Source organism: Salmo trutta, chromosome 35 (genome assembly GCF_901001165.1).
Source record: "Salmo trutta chromosome 35, fSalTru1.1, whole genome shotgun sequence".
Lineage (NCBI taxonomy): Eukaryota > Metazoa > Chordata > Actinopteri > Salmoniformes > Salmonidae > Salmo > Salmo trutta.
Window position 1 is genome coordinate 16,356,868 of NC_042991.1, and position 20,891 is coordinate 16,377,758.

The 20,891-nt window shown below is 43.8% G+C and overlaps 1 protein-coding gene across 4 annotated transcripts; it reads right to left on the reverse strand.

Moving 5' to 3' along the window:
* Positions 1-207: 207 nt before the first annotated feature.
* On the reverse strand, positions 208-19,150 carry adgrf3b (adhesion G protein-coupled receptor F3b). 4 transcript variants are annotated; one of them, XM_029733507.1, is made up of 17 exons: positions 19,004-19,150; positions 17,264-17,310; positions 6,185-6,245; positions 5,809-5,821; positions 5,456-5,584; positions 5,187-5,339; positions 4,894-4,958; positions 4,684-4,742; positions 4,420-4,541; positions 3,800-4,027; positions 3,388-3,609; positions 3,045-3,182; positions 2,644-2,840; positions 2,180-2,350; positions 775-2,097; positions 626-667; positions 208-502 (listed from the first exon to the last, which is right to left on the reverse strand). In XM_029733507.1, the coding sequence occupies exons 3-17, from the start codon at positions 6,236-6,238 to the stop codon at positions 362-364; spliced, it is 3,057 nt and encodes a 1,018-aa protein (XP_029589367.1). In that variant the 5' UTR covers positions 6,239-6,245; positions 17,264-17,310; positions 19,004-19,150; the 3' UTR covers positions 208-361. The 4 variants fall into 4 exon arrangements, with proteins under 4 accessions (XP_029589367.1, XP_029589366.1, XP_029589369.1 ...); XM_029733506.1 differs by lacking the exon at positions 17,264-17,310; XM_029733508.1 differs by lacking the exons at positions 208-502; positions 17,264-17,310 and having other exon boundaries at positions 516-667.
* Between the last annotated feature and the right edge of the window lie 1,741 nt (positions 19,151-20,891).

The window sequence follows — 20,891 nt, forward strand, 5'->3', positions numbered from 1 at the left end:
ATGCTGATTGGCTGACAGCCGTGGTATATCAGACTGTATACCACGGGTATGACAAAACATTTATTTTTACTGCTCTAATTAAGTTGGTAACCAGTTTATAATAGCAATAAGGCACCTCAGGGGTTTGTGATATATGGCCAATATTCCACGGCTACGGGCTGTATCCAGGCATTCCGCATTGCGCCTTGCCTAAGAACAGCCCTTAGCCATGGTATATTGGCCATATACCACACCTCCTCCGCATTATTGCTTAAGTATTCCATTTGTGTAAAACCATCCACTTTCATTACTATGTCATTACAAGAAAACTACCATAGTACTATGGAAGTACAATGTTGTAACTAGCGTAGTTATAGCATTCCTACACAGGTATAAGAGCAACTTGAAGAAAGATTGAACCACATTTCACTGCTCTATAATTGAAAGGAAAGAAAACAAAAGCAGGAAAAAAAAGAGCAGAACTCACCCCAGCCAAAAAAAGTTTCAAGACCTCATCTCTCACCTGGTATTAACATGACAAAGAAGGAGTAGTAGTAAGGGTACATAATATCTATACAGTTAGTATACATTATTCACTATTGTAACACTATTAAATTATATAAGATCTTTAAGGATGGACAAATACCCTTTTCTCTGCAAAACATCCAGTCAGCAAAATGAAGAGGCCCTGAAAAACATCACACATTGAATACAATGGTAAAAACTAATTACAGCTAATTTCACTCAATAGTTTCAGACAGGAATATCTGTAATGGAAAATGGATGAAAAAGTACCTGAAAGGAGTTTATGATGGTGAAAGCATAACGCATCACAACACCCATTGGTGCTTTGACATCAGTGAGCAGCACAAAGAATCCCAAAGCCCATGTTACCCCAAAGACTGGTGTTAAAAAGACCATCACTTTCATGATGCTTTTGGCTGCCTCTTTCTCATCGGCTTTACTCCCATCAGAGACAGTGGACTTTAGGAGTGTCATGATGACAACAGCCATGGAGAAGAGATTCATCAAAACAATCGTCCCGACGGGCAGAAGAAATGCGTGAATGGACCCCTTCAGAAGTCCCTCGTAAGTGAGCCAGCAGGTTTCCGTGTTGTGGTAGGGTTTCCCTGTGTATTTGTAGTACACATAGGTAGCTGACACTATCACTGTGGGACAGATGTAGCCGAGGATGGTGGACAGGAGCAGATATACACTCTTCCTCAGCGGGTGGAAGATGAAGATGAGCTGGTGTAGTAGTATGATGCTGAGGCATAGCATCCAGCAGAACATAGCCAGGAAGAAGAACTGCTTGGTCACGGTCAGGATGAGGCACCAAGTAGAAGTTTTGATGCTGGAGAAGCAGGCGGCCAGGAAACTGCAGTCGGCCAGTAACAGGCACAGAGAGATGTTGACCAAGGCCGTGTGGCGGAAGTGCGAGAGGTTGGACTTGACGACGGCCGACCACACCAGCGCCTCGATGATGAGGAAGATGAGAAGGGAGCAGATGGACACGCCGAGGCCCACGTAGGTGATCTCATCCTGAAAGAGCAGGGTCACCGGGATCTTTGACATCAGCACTGAGAAGGAGGTCAGGTGGGTGCACTCGCAAGAGCTTCTATTGTCGACGATTTTCTTCCACTTGCAACCTTCTTCAGACCATTCGTTCAACGTGGTGTTCCAGAACACACAGAGGATGTTGGAGTCTTGAGCCATCGACTGGTTGATGGGAAAGTCCAATTTGATGTCTATTTTGGAGTCATTGCTGCTTTGCAGTGTGACTGACACCACAATGTCAGGGAAGTTATAGCCTGGGAAATTTGAATTGTTTAATTTGTCAGCTAGGTTTTTTACTCCCACAGTTTTCACTATTCCTGAGGACAGGGCCAATTTGACCTCTACACCAAACACAATGTCATTGCAAGATGTGCTGTTTTGAACATTGCAGAGTTTGAGTTGTATATTTGGGGTGTCATTTCCGTCACTGGTATTCATTTTGATGTTATTCACCAGACCCTCGACAGACAAGAGGTATTTTGAGGACATGTCGTATTCAAGGGTTTTGTTGGCTGCCTTCCAAGAGTTATTTAACATGTTGCTTGCTGCATCAAGAAATGTCTGAAAAATAAATATACGTTTATGTTTCTGTATGAAATATATTGTACACGACTGTATAACTCTTGTTTGGGGTATGGCTCACATCTAAAATGGAGTTATCCAGGGTGATGGTTTCTGATGCTCTCGACATGATATCCAGAACATTGATGGATGCACTCAGATCAGCAGCTGAGTCAGCAACCATGCTCTTCTTCAAATCAGAAAAGATTTGAATAGCAACCTGCAGAGTGGCCCCAAGTCCCTCTTTAAAATTCTGTGATGTAAAAACAAACATGGAATAGTAACTTTGTTTCCTATACCAACACATTCTACAGGCCCAGAGTAATTCAACGCAAGTCACACATCATTCCAGTGGCTGGATGTGTAGTAGAAGAATGTGAGATATCATATGACCAACCCGTGAGTAGTGTTGTCATATTACTAAATGGCAGGAATGCAAGCACTTTTACAGAAAATGTAGGCATTCACCAAAACATTACCAATGTTCCATATCAACTTTACAGTATACGAGTTGTGTGAGTGCAGAATGTGAAAGGCCATACTCACTGCTGCTGCATTGACAACTTTGTTTAGCTCCTCATTAACACAGTTATCCAGCACACTCATCCATTCAGGCCCCTTGCATGTCCGCTCTTTGTACCCCACTCTATTCACATCACATTCTCGGATGGTAACAGTTACACCTTTTGGGGTTTTTGGCCAAACATTATTTTCTTCAGGACAAGCCTGGTTCTTGTCCTGAGCTGAATATAAACAGCAGTAAAGAGTATTAATAAGCCTCCACTTCATTGAGTGAACTTAATTCATCTTCTTCATCCCTTCTGGATGTAAGGGGACTTTAACAAATCAATTAAGAAACACATTTGAGGGATAGTAATTAACTGGTATGGCTTTTCTTCTTTTTATTTTTTTATTTACTTTTATGGAGTCATACAATCTGAACATACCATATATCACTGGGATAGTTATGTTTGCACTCTTGATCTCATTCATCTCGTTTTTAAAGCTGACGACAACATGGGGTGAGCTTGATGGACTGCAATTTAGAGATATCACTGTGGTGTAGGCTGTCCCCGCTGGTGGTACTAGAATAGAATGTGGTCACACTTTATTTGGATAGTGAAGATTTTCCATCTGTAGATGCTCTACAGATGGTCATACTATCAACAAACTATCTGTTGATAAGCAACTGCTTATTTTAATCAAGTTACTGCAACTTGAATCCTTTTGAGCACAAAAATAAACAAGGTGATACATAGTTCAAGACACAAGACTAAGAGTTCCTGGTACCTGGTTGAGTTTGGAGATGATTTTGGTATAACCAAGTGACCGTATATTGCTCTGTGCTTTTATCGATGGTTGCGGTGACTGTCACAGAAGGCGCTGCATCTTGGCATTCTACAGTCAGTGGGTCAATCGTCATGGTGATCTTATCTGGTAGCAGGGCTACCTTCAACTCTGCAGAGGCTGCGTGCACAATGGACCCTTTGGAAAATCCACACTTATAAATCCCTTCAGAAGCATTTAAAAGAGGGATAAAATAGTTAATCATCACTCAAAAAGCAATATACATTATCATCAGTCGGCCTATTTCAGCATCGAACAAAATGAGATGCTATATTTACAATGACTTCATAAACATGAAATAGAATCCTACACCCTCGACTTATATTGGCAAGCATCATAGGTCTCTCAGACTCACCTGCCCAGTTCCCTGACAACTTTATAATTTGGACTGTGGTACAATTGGGTGACGTTTCATTGGGGAATGAGACGGTTATGCTGCTTCCAGTGTTCAGATCAAATGTCTTATTTCCTTTTAACAGGTTCCAGCTCCAAGAGCCGTTTGTTTTCTCTTCAAATCTGCAGTTTAGCGTCGGTGTTGAGGAGAATTTCACTTTGCCCATTGGATACTGAATGCTCACGAGTCCTGTGGAAAAGCAAAAACATACAGTATCAATGCAATAAACAATACAATACATCCTTACACGCTTTACATAATCATTTCCAACATAACATCATCTATTTCATACCATAATCCTTGCCACATATCTCAATATGAAACTGGTCTCTGCACTTGTTTGTATGATCCGGCGAAGGTCATCATAGTACCAAAAGCTTAGCAAGTTAAACTCTGAAACTGCAACTGATTGGAGTGTGCAGAGACTCCATTTAAAAAAAATCTATATATATACTGTATATAATATTTCCTCTTGTGACTTATCTGAGCCTAATGCCCGGGTGTTTTTGGCAGATCTACTCATGGTCTTAATATCACTATGTGAAATGACTGTACTGTAATGGAAAGGGCAGGGTATTTACCTGATGTTTCAACAGCTATTTTGCCAACAGTACGTTCCAGGTCAGCTATTATTTTTGCAAGTGTATCAGTCAGAAATATGACACTGAGATCCACTTTGAAATCAACAATTTGTCCATAATCCCTTATGTGTCAGTATTGAGTTGCCAATGGGTGAAAGGGAGACAAAAACAGAAATTGATGTTGCACCTTTGGGGAGAAAAACAAGCACTCTGCCAAATATTAAGCAATGAGTAAATACATCTAATACATTTAGATTTCATTACCTCGGTCCAGACACATTGAGGCACCCAAACCCATGTAATTGTTTAAAACCATCTGTAAGCTGAGAGAAAAAGGAAATGTTATCATCAATATTATATATACTGTGTGTTCAGGTGTCACTTTAACTCATTATACATGTTAATCATTTTTATCAAAACCAAAACTACTATTTCAGCGAATTTGAATTCCTTAAAATAAAAATAAAAATGTACCTGTTTTTTGATAGTATCAGTTTGATTAATTGTTAATTTCACTTGGACTGTTCCATTAAAGCAAACTATGTAAAAAAAAAACAATTATAATAGAGTAAAATGTACAGTAACACTGCAACAATAACAATAACTACATTAATAATAGCAGTGGATGACAATTAGTAGAAACAACAGCAACAATGATACAATGAAGAAGGAATCATAACAATACTTTTTAAAATAATATCAACTATGGCTAGGCTATTGATCATATAGAAGAATGATAGTAGAAATAACAGTATCAGCAATAGTACCTTTCACTTTGGGTATGCAGAGGGCTGGGTAGTGAGAAATATTTGCGTTACAATATGAGTCATTGCAACAGTGGAAATTGCCACACACGTCGTTACTCCAGATGTACGCTGATGAACAGTTACATGTAGAAGCATTCCCAACAATTTGACATTCTACAAAGAAACACACATTATCAATCGGGCTATGGATGAAACACTGATAGAGGAGCATTTTTTTAAACACATTTTTCTCTATGAAACCATATTTGGTAGAAATAGTGATACTGTACCTGCTGTTAGTTCAAGCAGTCCAATAGTCATTGTTATATTAGGTGTTGTTATTTGCTTGATTGCTGATAGAGCACCAGATACGTTGAACGTAGCATTGCTTTCTATCATGAACTCAGCCATGTAGGTATCTAAAACAATCCGTGACATAAAGGAAACATTTTGGCAAATAGGCATGAGAGCCTGTTCGACTTCTGATTTAAATGATAAGAGGAGAGGGTCTTCAAGTGTGCATCTGCTTGTGTGAGTTACTTAGTAATTTCACCTTTCCTCATGTATTCCCTTTATGGTTCTTTTCATAGAGTAAGCTGCTTGGTTTGTTATGTATTCAGACATAAATGTATAAATAACTCACCCACTGCTAAGGCCTGTGTCAATGAAGAGAGGGACACATTATATTTCATCACTAAAGGAACATTATAAACTGGCTGATTTGAGCCCTGAATGCTGATTGGCTGACAGCCATAGTCTAAGGGCTGTATCCAGGCACTCCGGGTTGTGTTGTGGATAAGAACAGCCCTTAGCCATGGTATATTGGCCATATACCACACCCCCTCTGACCACTAGAATTAATCTGTGAGATAATATACATTAATTAGGCTACTTCCATTTCTCTATAACATGTTTTCTTTTTATCTGTGCTATACTTGATTTACTTGGATAACATCCATGGCTCTTGTGTAAATTGTCTTACCGGCTCATTTCAAAAACCATTACAATGTACTGCTTACCTGGTTGTAGTGGAATACCACACCAATGAAAAGTATTACAGCTCTGGCCCACATCGTTTGTCTGATGGAGGTAAAGAAGATGGACACTGCTTCAATAATTTGGACACATTACTTAATTACAATGTTTGGCTCTTCGAGTGAAACAAAAAGTGAAGACATAACATACATTTTCTGATAGTCAATACCCATTGTTGTTATATTTGTCTCATTTGAGTCTGTGTCTATTTGTTGCTGTTATTATTCTATTCAGATGTTATTATCCATCTCTGGGAATGTATTTCCTTTTCTTTTTTTATATTTCCCTCTGAGGTAGCTACTTAAATAACAAATACACTTCATAACCATTATTAACCTCTTATCTCATGTGCTCCTTTCCCTGAAGTACACAAAGTCATAATTTAACTAGACAAACTTTCCTTTGCATTACTTTGCATTTTCCCCGTAACACAAACATAGCAGGCAGTGAGCTTGTCCTGCTGAACTGCTGATGGTGCACTAAATGGCTCTTGTCAATCTCTCTGATCAATAAACAAAACTTAGAACAATGCACGTACTATGTACACTGTTCTGTATGTCCTCTCAATCATTTACATGTCGGAAGAGTCCCTTCAGAAAGTATTCAAACCCCTTAACTTTTTCCACATTTTGTTGTGTTACAGCCTGAATTCAAAATGGAATAAATATAATTTTTTCTCATCCATCTACACACAATACCCCATAATGACAAAGTGAAAGTTTTTATACAATTTTGCAAATGTATTGAAAATGAAATAGAGAAATATCTAATTGACATAAGTATTCACACCTCTGAGTCAATACATTTCTTTCTGGATAAGTCTCTAAGAGTTTTGCACACCTGGATCATACATTATTATAAAAAATAGCTTTGACAGACATTTTGAAGTCTTGCCATAGATTTTAAAGACAATTTAAGTCAAAACTCTAACTAGGCCACTCAGGAACATTCAATGTCGTCTTGGTAAGCAACTCAAGTGTAAATTTGGCCTTGTGTTTTAGGTTATTGTCCTGCTGAAAGGTGAATTTGTCTCCCAATGTCTGTTGGAAAGCAGATTGAATTAGGTTGTCGCTAGGATTTTGCATGTGATTAGCTTTATTCCGTTTATTTTTAGCCCTAAAAAAACTCTCTAGTCCATGACGATTACAAGCATACCCATAACATAATGCAGTCACCACATTGCTTAAAAATATGAAGAGTGGTACTCAGTGACGTGTTGTGTTGGATTTGTCCCAACATAACACGTTGTATCAGGACATAAAGTAAATTTCTTTGCCACATTTTTTGCTGTTTTACTTTAATGCCTTGTTGCAAACAGGAGGCATGTTTTGGAATAGTTTTATTCTGTACAGGCTTCCTTCTTTCACTCTATCATTTAGGTTAGTATTGTGGAGTAACGACAATGTTGTTGATCCATCCTCAGTTTTCTCCCATCACAGCCATTAAACTCTGCAACGGTTTTAAAGTCACCCGTTGGCCTCATGGTGAAATCCCTGAATGGTTTCCTTTGTCTCCGGCAACTGAGTTAGGAAGGACGCCTGTATCTTTGTAGTGATCGGGTGTATTGATACACCATCCAAAGTGTAATAACTTAATAACTTCACCATGCTCAAAAAGATATTCAATGTCTGCTTTTTTTCATTTTGTTTTTACTCATCTACCAGTAGGTGCCCTTATTTGCGAGGCATTGGAAAACCTCCCTGGTCTTTGTGGTTGAATTTGTGTTTGAAAAACAATGCTCGACTGAGGGACCTTGTAGATCATTTTATGTGTGGGGTACAGAGATGAGGTAGTCATTCAAAAATCATGTTAAACACTATGTTTGCGCACAGAGTGAGTCCATGCAACTTATTATGTGACTTGTTAACCTCTATGGGCTAGGTGGGAAGCTTGCGTCCCACCTACTCAACAGCCAGTGTAATCCCGTGGCGCGATATTCAAATACCTTAGAAATGCTATTACTTCAATTTCTCAAACATATGACTATTTTACACCATTTTAAAGACAAGACTCTCGTTAATCTAACCACACTGTCCGATTTCAAAAAGGCTTTACAACGAAAGCAAAACATTAGATTATGTCAGCAGAGTACCCAGCCAGAAATAATCAGACACCCATTTTTCAAGCTAGCATATAATGTCACATAAACCCAAACCACAGCTAAATGCAGCACTAACCTTTGATGATCTTCATCAGATGACACACCTAGGACATTATGTTATACAATACATGCATGTTTTGTTCAATCAAGTTCATATTTATATCAAAAACCAGCTTTTTACATTAGCATGTGACTAGCATTCCCACCGAACACTTCCGGTGAATTTACTAAATTACTCACGATAAACGTTCACAAAAAACACAACAATTATTTTAAGAATTATAGATACAGAACTCCTATATGCACTCGCTATGTCAGATTTTAAAATAGCTTTTCGGTGAAAGCACATTTTGCAATATTCTAAGTAGATAGCCCGGCATCACAGGGCTAGCTATTTAGACACCCACCAAGTTTAGCCCTCACCAAAGTCAGATTTACTATAAGAAAAATGTTATTACCTTTGCTGTTCTTCGTCAGAATGCACTCCCAGGACTTCTACTTCAATAACAAATGTTGGTTTGGTCCCAAATAATCCATAGTTATATCCAAATAGCAGCGTTATGTTCGTGCGTTCAAGACACTATCCGAAGGGTAAATAAGGGTGACGCGCCCGACGCGTTTCGTGACAAAAATTCCATTACCGTACTTCGAAGTATGTCAACCGCTGTTTAAAATCAATTTTTATGCCATTTTTCTCGTAAAAAAGCGATAATATTCCGACCGGGAGTGGTTGTTTTCGTTCAAAGAGAGAGAAAGTAAACATGGTGTCAGTTCGGGCACGCGTGCCCTAGTCTCATTGTTCTCAGATCGACCACTTACAAAATGCGCTAATGTTTTTCAGCCAGGGCCTGCAAAGCCACCATTCAGCTTTCTGGCGCCTTCTGAGAGCCTACGGGAGCGTTAGAAAATGTCACGTCATGCCAGAGATCCCCTGTTTTGGTTAGAGATGATCAAGAAGGCCATGAAATGGTCAGAGAGAGCGCTTCCTGTTTGGAATCTTCTCAGGTTTTGGCCTGTCAAATGAGTTCTGTTATACTGTAACGGCTTGTCTGTGGTGGAAAGAAGCGCAGGAAGCAGCGAACACGGTGTGGTAATTTTAATCAACCACAACGTACAAAATTAAAGGGCTCCCAACAACAGGGAAAATTACAGCAAAACAAGCACAGTCGAACAAACTATAGTCGACACACAGAAAGACAATCCCGCACAATAGGAAGCGGGCCAGCTGAACTAAATAGCCCTCCTAATGACTAACTCAGGGCAGGTGAGAAAACATAAAAAAAGGGAAAAACAAAAAGGGAATCGGTGGCAGCTAATAGGCCGGTGACGACGACCGCCGAGCGCCACCCGAGCAGGAGGGGGCGCCACCGTCGGTAGGACTCGTGACAGTACCCCCCCCCCCTGACGCGCGGCTCCTGCAGCGCGCCGACACCGGCCTCGAGGCCGACCCGGAGGACGAGGCGCAGGGCGATCCGGACGGAGGCGGTGGAACTCCTTCAACATGGATGGGTCCAAGACGTCCTCCGTCGGTACCCAGCACCTCTCCTCCGGACCGTACCCCTCCCAGTCCACGAGGTACTGCAGGCCCCCCGCCCGGCGTCTCGAGTCCAGAATGGCCCTTACGCTGTACGCCGGGGACCCCCAGATGTCAAGGGGGGGTGGAGAGATCTCCGGCACCTCATCTTCTTGTAGGGGACCAGCTACCACCGGCCTGAGGAGAGACACATGAAACGAGGGGTTAATACGGTAATAGGAAGGGAGTTGCAACCGATAACACACCTCGTTTATCCTCCTCAGGACTTTGAAGGGCCCCACACACTGCGGCCCCAGCTTCCGGCAGGGCACGCGGAGGGACAGGTTCCGGGTCGAGAGCCAGACCCTGTCACCCGGTGCGAACACCGGCGCCTCACTGCGGTGGCGGTCAGCACTCCTCTTCTGCCTGGCACTGGCCTCCTTCAGTGAGTCCTGTACTGCTCTCCAGGTCTCCTTGGAGTGCTGAACCCAGTCCTCCACCGCAGGAGCCTCGGTCTGGCTCTGGTGCCATGGGGCCAGGACCGGCTGGTACCCTAACACACACTGGAAGGGTGACATGTTAGTAGAGGAGTGGCGAAGTGAGTTCTGGGCTAACTCTGCCCAGGGAATATACCTCGCCCACTCCCCTGGCCGGTCCCGGCAATACGACCTCAGGAACCTGCCCACCTCCTGGTTCACCCTCTCCGCCTGCCCATTGCTCTCGGGGTGATAACCGGAGGTTAAACTGACCGAGACCCCCAGCCGCTCCATAAACGCCTTCCAGACCCTGGATGTGAACTGGGAACCCCGATCAGAGACAATATCCTCCGGCACCCCGTAGTGCCGGAAGACGTGGGTAAATAGGGCCTCCGCAGTCTGCAGGGCCGTAGGGAGACCGGGCAAAGGGAGGAGGCGGCAGGACTTAGAAAACCGATCCACAACCACCAGGATCGCAGTGTTCCCCTGAGAGGAGGGAAGATCTGTCAGGAAGTCAATAGACAGGTGGGACCATGGTCGTTGCGGAACGGGGAGGGGCTGTAACTTCCCTCTCGGTAAATGCCTAGGAGCCTTACTCTGGGCACACACCGAACAGGAAGAAACATATGACCTCACGTCCTTAGCCAAGGTGGGCCACCAATACTTCCCCCTTAGGCTCCGCACTGTCCTCTCTACACCAGGATGACCCGCCGCAGATAGCGTGTGCGCCCACCGAATCAACCGATCGCGAACATCGAGCGGCACATACATGCGCCCCTCGGGCACCTGCGTCGGCGCAGGTTCCAACACCAGTGCCCGCTCGATGTCCGCGTCCACCTCCCACACCACTGGTGCCACCAGCCTTGACGCTGGAATGATGGGAGTTGGATCGATGGGTCGGTCATCCGTGTCATACAGACGGGACAGCGCGTCGGCTTTAGTATTTAGGGAACCCGGTCTATATGAGATGGTAAACCTAAACCGGGCGAAGAACATGGCCCACCTTGCCTGACGTGGATTCAGTCTCCTCGCTGCCCGGATGTATTCCAGGTTTCGGTGGTCGGTCCAGATGAGAAAGGGGTGCTTAGCCCCCTCAAGCCAGTGTCGCCACACCCTCAAGGCTTTGACTACCGCTAGCAACTCCCTGTCCCCCACATCGTAATTACGCTCCGCCGAACTGAGCTTCCCTGAGAAGAAAGCACAGGGGCGAAGTTTCGGTGGCGCACCCGAGCGCTGTGATAGCACGGCACCCACCCCAGCCTCGGATGCGTCCACCTCTACTACGAACGCTAAAGACGGGTCCGGGTGCGCCAACACGGGCGCGTCGGTGAACAGTGTCTTCAACTTCTTGAAGGCTCTGTCCGCCTCCGTCGACCACCCCAAACGCGCCGGCCCCCCCTTCAGCAGTGAGGTAATGGGAGCCGCTACCTGGCCAAAACCCCGGATAAACCTCCGGTAGTAGTTGGCAAAGCCCAAGAACCGCTGCACTTCCTTCACCGTGGTTGGAGTCGGCCAATTACGCACGGCCTTAACGCGGTCACACTCCATCACCACCCCCGTGGTGGAAATGCGATAACCCAGAAAGGAGACGGCTCGTTTGAAAAACTCACACTTCTCAGCCTTAACGTATAGGTCATGCTCCAGCAGTCTACCAAGCACCTTGCGCACCAGGGACACATGCGCGGAGCGGGTGGCAGAATATATCAGAATGTCATCGATATAAACAATCACGCCCTGCCCGTGCAGGTCCCTGAGAATCTCGTCAACAAAGGATTGAAAGACGGCTGGAGCATTTTTCAACCCATACGGCATGACGAGGTACTCATAATGGCCTGATGTGGTACTAAAGGCGGTTTTCCACTCATCTCCCTTCTTGATACGCACCAGGTTATACGCGCTCCTGAGATCCAATTTTGTGAAGAGCTGTGCTCCGTGAAATGATTCCACCGCCGTAGCGATAAGAGGTAGTGGGTAACTAAACCCCACCGTGATCGCGTTTAGACCTCTATAATCAATGCACGGACGCAGACCTCCCTCCTTTTTCTTCACAAAAAAGAAACTCGAGGAAGCGGGTGAGATGGAGGGCCGAATGTACCCCTGTCCCAAGGATTCCGTGACGTATGTTTCCATAGCCACCGTCTCCTCTTGTGACAAGGGGTACACGTGACTCCTGGGAAGCGTAGCGTTAACCTGGAGATCTATCGCACAATCCCCTTGTCGATGAGGTGGTAATTTAGTCGCTCTCTTTTTACAAAAAGCGATCGCCAAATCGGCGTATTCAGGGGGAATGCGCACGGTGGACACCTGGTCTGGACTCTCCACCGACGTGGCACCTATGGAAACTCCTAGGCACCTCCCTGAACACTCCTCCGACCACCCCTGGAGAACCCCCTGTTTCCATGAAATGAGGGGATTGTGACCAGCCAGCCAGGGGACCCCCAGCACCACCGGAAACGCAGGTGAATCAATAAGGAAAAAGTTAATGCTTTCCTTATGACTCCCCAGCGTTACCATGTCCAGCGGCACCGTAGACTCCCTGACTAGCCCTGACCCTAATAGTCGGCTATCTAAGGAGTGCACGGGGAAGGGGGAATCTATCGGCACCCGTGGAATGCCCAGCTTAATGGCAAGTCCACGGTCCATAAAGTTCCCAGCTGCGCCTGAATCGACTAGCGCCCTATGCTGGGAAGAGGGAAAAAAGTTAGAAAATAAAACAGGCAAAAACACATGACCAACAGGGGGTTCTGGGCGAGTCTGGTGCTGACTCACCTGAGGTGACCGAGAAGTGTTCTGCCTGCCTTCTCGACTCCCAGACTGGCTCCTCCAGCACCGGTCGGCCATGTGTCCTCTCCGACCACAGCTGGTGCAGGAGAAGCCACCTCCTCCGGTGCCCCTTGACACGGCCCCCCCCACCTCCATAGGGGTAGGGGCGGGGATGCCCGGGGGTGGAACGGGCAGGACCCTCTCCGAACGCCCGCGGGCAGCCAGCAAATTGTCCAACCGTATGGACATATCAATCAGTTCGTCCAGGGACAGATTGGTGTCCCTACAGGCCAGCTCCCTGCGGACGTCCGCCCGGAGACTACACCTGTAGTGGTCTATGAGGGCCCTGTCATTCCACCCCGCTCCAGCAGCCAAGGTCCTAAACTCCAGCGCGAAGTCTTGAGCGCTCCTCGTCTCCTGCCTGAGGTGGAACAGCCGTTCACCCGCCGCTCTACCTTCGGGGGGGTGGTCGAAAACAGCCCGAAAGCGGCGGGTGAACTCTGGGTAGTGGTCCCTCGCCGAGTCCGGAGCGTTCCAGACCGCGTTAGCCCACTCCAGAGCTCGGCCCGTCAGGCAGGAAACGAGGGCACTCACGCTCTCCTCTCCTGTAGGAGCAGGCCTGACGGTGGCCAGGTACAGCTCTAACTGGAGAAGAAACCCCTTGCACCCAGCCGCCGTCCCATCGTACTCCCTCGGGAGTGCCAGGCGAAGCGCGCCAGCGCCAGACGTCGTAGGAGGAGGAGATGGTTGTATCGGGGGGGGTGTAGGTGGAGAGAGGATACCACTCCTCTCCCATCGGTCCATCCTCTCCATCACCTGGTCCATGGCGGATCCGATGCGATGCAGGACCGAAGTATTATGAAGGACACGTTCCTCCATCGAGGGTAGTGGAGTGCCCGCTGCTCCCGCTGATTCCATGCTCTTAGTGGTGCGGGATTCTGTAACGGCTTGTCTGTGGTGGAAAGAAGCGCAGGAAGCAGCGAACACGGTGTGGTAATTTTAATCAACCACAACGTACAAAATTAAAGGGCTCCCAACAACAGGGAAAATTACAGCAAAACAAGCACAGTCGAACAAACTATAGTCGACACACAGAAAGACAATCCCGCACAATAGGAAGCGGGCCAGCTGAACTAAATAGCCCTCCTAATGACTAACTCAGGGCAGGTGAGAAAACATAAAAAAAGGGAAAAACAAAAAGGGAATCGGTGGCAGCTAATAGGCCGGTGACGACGACCGCCGAGCGCCACCCGAGCAGGAGGGGGCGCCACCGTCGGTAGGACTCGTGACATATACTCACAGACACCATTCAAACAGTTTTAGAAACTTTAGGGTGTTTTCTATCCAAATCAAACAATTATATGCATATTCTAGTTACTAGGCAGGAGTAGTAACCAGATTAAATCGGGTACGTTTTTTATCCGGCCGTGCAAATACTGCCCCCTAGCCCCAACAGGTTAAGTAGTGATGGGTCGTTCGTGAACGAGTCGGCTCTAAGAGTGAACGTTGGGAGCCGGCTCGCATATCAGAAGAGCCAAATCAATTTATAAAATTATACAAAAATTAAGATGTGAATAATCAAAAGATTTGAATGAATAGAATTAACTAATTCAAAGAACGAAAAAATAAATAAAATAATATAGGCCTAAATGCTCAAGCGCACAGACATTCGTTCTGACTGTCTGCTCAGACTAACAGCCTCACCTGTTGTTCCTGTCAATCAGACATGGAGTGTCAACCAATGAACCAAAGATGCGTGAGGGAGGGCCGAGCCAACTCACTCACAGTCACACACTTAGCAGCCGAGGAGAGAGAGGAAGGACAGCTGTGAAAACGACAGCTGGAAAATGAGTCGGAAGCACAGTAACATTTGGATGCATTTTAATAATATAGACAATGTTAGAGCACAGTGTAGAATTTGCCAAAACAAAATCTCATATAAAGCCGGTTCTATGCACAACCTACAGCGGCATATGAGAACTGTGCACCCAACTGTGAAGCTAGCTGTAGCGGAGCTTCGAGAAACTAGCGGGCCTGCTAGTGATAGTGGTGGAGCCAGCACCTGTATCCACTCAGTCAAGTAGGCCTACTCCGCAATCCACAGCAACACGGTCTTCTATTGACCCGTTTATGCCAAAGTCTATGTCTGTAGCAAAACAAGGCCAAATTGATATTGCATTGGCTAAAATGACCGCCACCGATTTCCAGCCATTTTCGATCGTGGAGGACAGAGGTTTTAGAAATTATAGCAATAATCTAAATCCAATGTATACAATTCCAAGCAGGAAAACCCTTTCAAAATCACTTATTCCACAACTGTACGAGAGCACACAGGCTCCAGTGCGGGAAAGAGTTTAAAAAGCTACTGCAGTTTGCCTTACCACTGACTGCTGGACATCAAGGGTAACCACTTCTTACATGTCGGTTACATGTCACTTCATTGAAGATTTTTCGATGTCCAGCTGTCTTCTGGACTACCTTGAGTTCAGTGACAGACACACCTCAGGGAACTTGGCAGAGGAACTGTTGAGAGTGGCCAGAGAATGGCAAGTAGATGGAAAAGTGGTCTGTTGTATTAGCGACAGTGTAGCTAACATAACCAAAGCCATGAAAATGTTCAAATGGACCCATCATCCATGTCTTAGCCACACAATCAACCTGATTGTAAGAGATGCTCTGAAGGTGATGAAGCCCACTGTGGACAAAGTGAAAGCAGCTGTGGAATATATCCACAGGAGCACAGTAGTGCTGAAAAACTAAAGTCTACACAACGCCAGATGGGGATGCCTGAGCTGAGGCCTAAACAAGACTGCACTACAAAGTGGAATTCAACATTTTATATGTTGAAGCGGTTTCTTGAGTCAAAGGATGCCATCACCTCTACCCTGGCCATTGTCAATGCACCTGTTGATGCTCTGAACCAAGAGGAATGGGAGGTGGTGGAGGAGGTGTGCAGAGTCCTGGAACCCTTTGAGCAGGTCACTGTGGAGATCAGTAGAGGTACAGTAAGCAGTTATTACTACATCATTATTTAATCCAGTATTTTATATGTATATGAATTGTAGATGAGAATGTAGTATCAGTAGACAAAACATGAACCTGAACTAATAAGTTACTGTTCTCTCTTTTCAGCTATTTGACAGCCTCAAAAATGATACTCCTGTGTAAGGGTCTGCAGCGAATCACAGCCAGCCGCCAGAGAGAAGCAAATTTAACCACAGGACATGTGACAGAGTTGATGGACACCCTATGTTCATCAACGGACAGAAAGTTCCACAGAACGGAATATAATCATGTACTATCAGAAACCGCTGCACTTGACCACAGGTTTAAGAAGTTAGCCTTCAGTGATGCCAGAGCGATTGATGAGGCTCTTCAAAGAATAACCTCAGCAGCATGGAGGGACAGCTCCAGCAGTCAGCTGGCTCAGGCACAGGGGCAACAGGAAGAAGAAGGATCAGATGGAGCAGAAGCACCAGCAGTAGTGCCACAAACATCTGCTGCTTGGATGCTGTTTGACGAGAAAGCAACTGGGGATGCAGCACACAGGAATCCCTCAGCAGATGCCATATGGAGATTCGATGAGCTGGTGGAAGAACAAGGCCTCTGTCTACCCACGGCTTACTAAAGTCATGACAGGGACACTCTGCATAGTGGCCACATCCGTTCCCTCTGAGAGGGTCTTCTCGAAAACGGGACAAATAATTACTGAGAGAAGAAACCGCATCAGCCCCTCTAAAGTGAAGCAGCTTTTTGGTGAGCTGAGCCGAATGTGCCGACTCACTGAAAAGTGCCGGAATGCCCATCACTATGGTTAAGCACATTTTTACTCATGAACTTATATAGGCTTGCCATAGCAAGCTATGACATTATGGAGTATTGTGTGTAGGCCAGTGACATAAAATCTCAATTTAATACTCAACAAAATGTGGAAAAAGTCAAGGGGTTTGAATACTTTCTGAAGGCAATGTTGATATTGATAAAAACATTTCTAAAAATGTAACTGCAATGAAGCATGCTGGGAAATATAGTGATGGTGTAGTTTTGGTTCAACTCTGGTTATTGACACCTACACTGGGGGTTACTGTACTTCTTTACAGTGTTAATTTAACTGATATGAAAGGGACACATCTGCAGGCTTCCATATATTTCAAGAAACTTTTAGAATTCTGAAGAACCGTAGATGCCACGTCAAGTACCTCACACTTACCTCAAAGGTTCTTTATCGCGTAAGAGTTCTCCAAGGAACCTTAAGAGCTGAGGATGAATCATTAAATAATTTTCATTTTTTCCAGTGTAGAATGCCATGGCACACATAAATGGTTATTAACTAAAGATCCTCAACATTAAGGTAATTTAACAATGAAAAGGGTTAGCCTACACATTCAGCTGGATCTTACACGATCTTCCATGATACTTAAACCTATGGGATCGCACAATTACACAATAAAAACAAATTGTTCTATATAGTGCCAAATAAGGGTTATTTGGCTTGTAACCATAGCAGAACCCTTGTAAATAAAGAACCATGCTCATAAGGTTCTAAATGGAACTTGCATGGTGCTATAAAGAATCCTTTTCTTAAAAAAAAAAGTTCAACATAGCACCAAAAAAGGGTTCCACGATGGTTACAACCCTTTTGGGGCTATTATAGAACAATTTTTGTTTATGGTTCATTATAGAACCTTTATGGAGGTTATAGGGGTTAAATAACCTTTATGGAGGTTCTCTATCTCAAAGGTTCTTTTAACAACTATAACGTTTTTTATTCTGGTTTAATAGTCATATTATATTGTTAAAACACCATATGTTTCATTATTGTGTTCATTGTGTTATTGTGTTTATTAACAAATTGAATCAGGTGTGTTAGCTCTGGAATGGCTAAGGAGAGAATTGAGAACTACTGACTTAGTCAAACATTCTCAATTGACACAAGTCTATACATTAGTCTTTCACAAGACACCATCACTGGACATATACTGTACAAAATGTAATAGCATAACGCAACAGATCAGATAAACTGGAATGAGTCTCACTCATGGTTGCACAAAAATAGCTATGAAAAACCACGCCTCAAATATTCTAATTAGCCACCCCTTCATTTTTATAATCACTGAAAGAGGATAGAACCATTTTTTGAATGGCAAAGAACCATTGAGTCAGTATGGTTCCACATTCGTTATTACTGCAGATATAGATATTACTGCACGGTCGGAACTAGAAGCACAAGCATTTCACTACACTCGCATTTCGCTACACTCGCATTACCATCTGCTAACCATGTGTATGTGACCAATGAAATTTGATTTGATTTAGAACCATCACCCTTCCTAGAGAACCCTTGTGGAACCCTACTTTTTTAGTGTGTACAAAACATCCTGGTGCGTTTATAGAGGTTATCACAGCACAGAAAAAGTAATTATGCCACTTTTATAAAGTAATGTATGGCCTCTCAATATGACATTAATTTGAGCATTAATGAGATGGTACACCAGGTAGTGTGAATAGAACAGAATACTATGCAGAAGCAGCCTGTATAAACAGACTACATTATTCCAGACATATCTCTTTTCTGTCTATGGAAGCTCACTTTATTTAAAAAGAACTTGAGCAGAAATAAGTGTCTCAATTGAAAGCACTTTTTAGGTCTTGGGTCTTGGAAATCTCCCCTAAAAGTAAACTATTTTTCAACATCAGTACAATACAGCCATTTTGCTAGCCTAACTAATTATTGGTAACTAAATTTAAAAAATGTCACAATATTCAAAATGTTTCACTCACACAATAAAATGTTCTGTTTAAAGTTATTTTCAAACAACATATTGGCATATGTTTGAATAAGAATATACACTGCAAACACCAAGTATTAAGCAGTATGAATCATTTGTAAATGCAGTCCTTCATAGAAATGATGAAAGATAATATATTTTCAGGAAGAGGAGATACTGACCTTGACTTAAGAAATCTGCTCATAAACCTGGGTTTTACTTGTGAAACCAGTGATCAACAGGTGGGATGCAGTTTGTAATCCATGATACTAGGAGGCCTTCAGGGTAGACTGAACGGTCACAGTGAAAAAAGCTTGAAAGCATCACAGGAGATGCGTCAGATGACGATAGGAAGCTGCTTTGACAGTGTTCCCTGCCATTTGCATGGCTTGTATCTCCCAATGCCATCTGAACTGGTCAACACGGGCCTTCAGGCCTTCAACTTTCCATCCACATTTGGCTACCAAATCCAGCTTTTTCATTAAGGAGGTTACAGACTATATCAATAGGACATTTTGCCTGGACATTACATGTAATTCCTATACATGTAATGATTATACATTCAATTGAGGAAAGACAGGTGGAACAGTGAGAGGCCCAATGTGTTTAGTTATTTTATTACAAATATTTACCAGCTAGACATTACAGAACACAGTACTTGATGAGGCCTGACTGTATTGAGCCACAGTTACCTTGTAACTACTTCAATACTGGTTAATTAAGAGTCTTTTGACGCACCCATGTGTCAATCTAAGCAACGTAATACAAACATACCCACCACATCTGCCTGTCGGACTTCCGCATCTGCGGTGGAAGGTGGCTGAGCTACAGCGGTGTTTGTCAGACCATGAGACATCCAGAAAATCTAATGAAAACGTCTGTAGCGTCTGAACGTGACTCATCTGAAGTAGGTAAAGCTGATGTGCCAACTTCTGTCTGTAGTGTCCGAACCGTTGGGGCTAAAAACACTGTCATGACACAAAACCCACAAAATCTACCACACAAGGCAAAACATCCCATTACACCAAAGCCTACTTGCCAACAGTATGTTTATGTTATATATAATTTTCTGAAATTGATCATATAAAATTATCATTGTAATTGCGCACACATTGATGTCAGACATGCACCTACCCCAATGTTCTGTTTCTGATGACTGGGATGAATGCAGGAGCAGATTTCAGGAGCAGGACAAGACACCCTCTTTTTGACTGATGACCTATATAAGGGCATGTACGTGATAGGACTATCTGGCTTATTTGATAATGATGGTCATAATGCTTCTTGACAGTGTCATAAAGTGTATTTTTTCTTAGTCCAAGTAAAGTGACACAGGATGGTCATAATGCTTCTTGACAGTGTCATAAAGTGTATTTTCTTAGTCCAAGTAAATTGACACAGGATGGTCATAATGCTTCTTGACAGTGTCATAAAGTGTATTTTCTTAGTCCAAGTAAATTGACACAGGATGGTCATAATGGTCATGATGGTCATATTTTCTACAAGTTATTTAAAATATGATTAAAAAACATGACTGTAAAGCACGCATTACAACAACAACAAAGGACTTAAGAAAGGAAACGTCTTGTCAGTGAAAAACACATCTTACTTTACCTTACTGACTTTATTGTCCCAATGGGGACATGTTGTTGCAGTGTCATGTACACATTTAAAGTGGCATTTAAATACAGTAGAAAATAAATTGACAATACAACATTCATAACAGTTACATACCAATAAAAAGAGACTAGCTGGCTGGCCTTACTGGGTATCACAACCGGCCGTGATCGGGAATGCCATAGGGCGGCACACAATTGGCCCAGCGTCGCCCGGGTTAGGGGAGGGTTTGGCCGAGGTAGGCCATCATTGTAAAATAAGAATTTGTTCTTAACTGACTTGCCTAGTTAAATAAAGGTTAAATAAATACAAATAAATAAATAAAGATAGGAATATTAGCCTGAGCTGTTTAAGAGGGATATCACACCTGGCACAAATGATTGCCTTGTTCTGTTTTTCCTGCCAGGGGGATACCCTATACCTGCACCTAGAGGGGAGTAGTTCAAAGTCCGG

Excerpts from the sequence above, each read along its gene's own strand:
- adgrf3b (XM_029733506.1), bottom strand. The coding sequence starts at position 19,026 with ATGAGCAGATTTCTTAAGTCAAG. Across the intron at positions 4,028-4,419 it reads AATAGCTGTTGAAACATCAG|GACTCGTGAGCATTCAGTAT; the intron begins GTAAATACCCTG and ends GCTTTTCCACAG. Across the intron at positions 503-625 it reads GATGTTTTGCAGAGAAAAGG|GTGAGAGATGAGGTCTTGAA; the intron begins GTATTTGTCCAT and ends TGTTAATACCAG.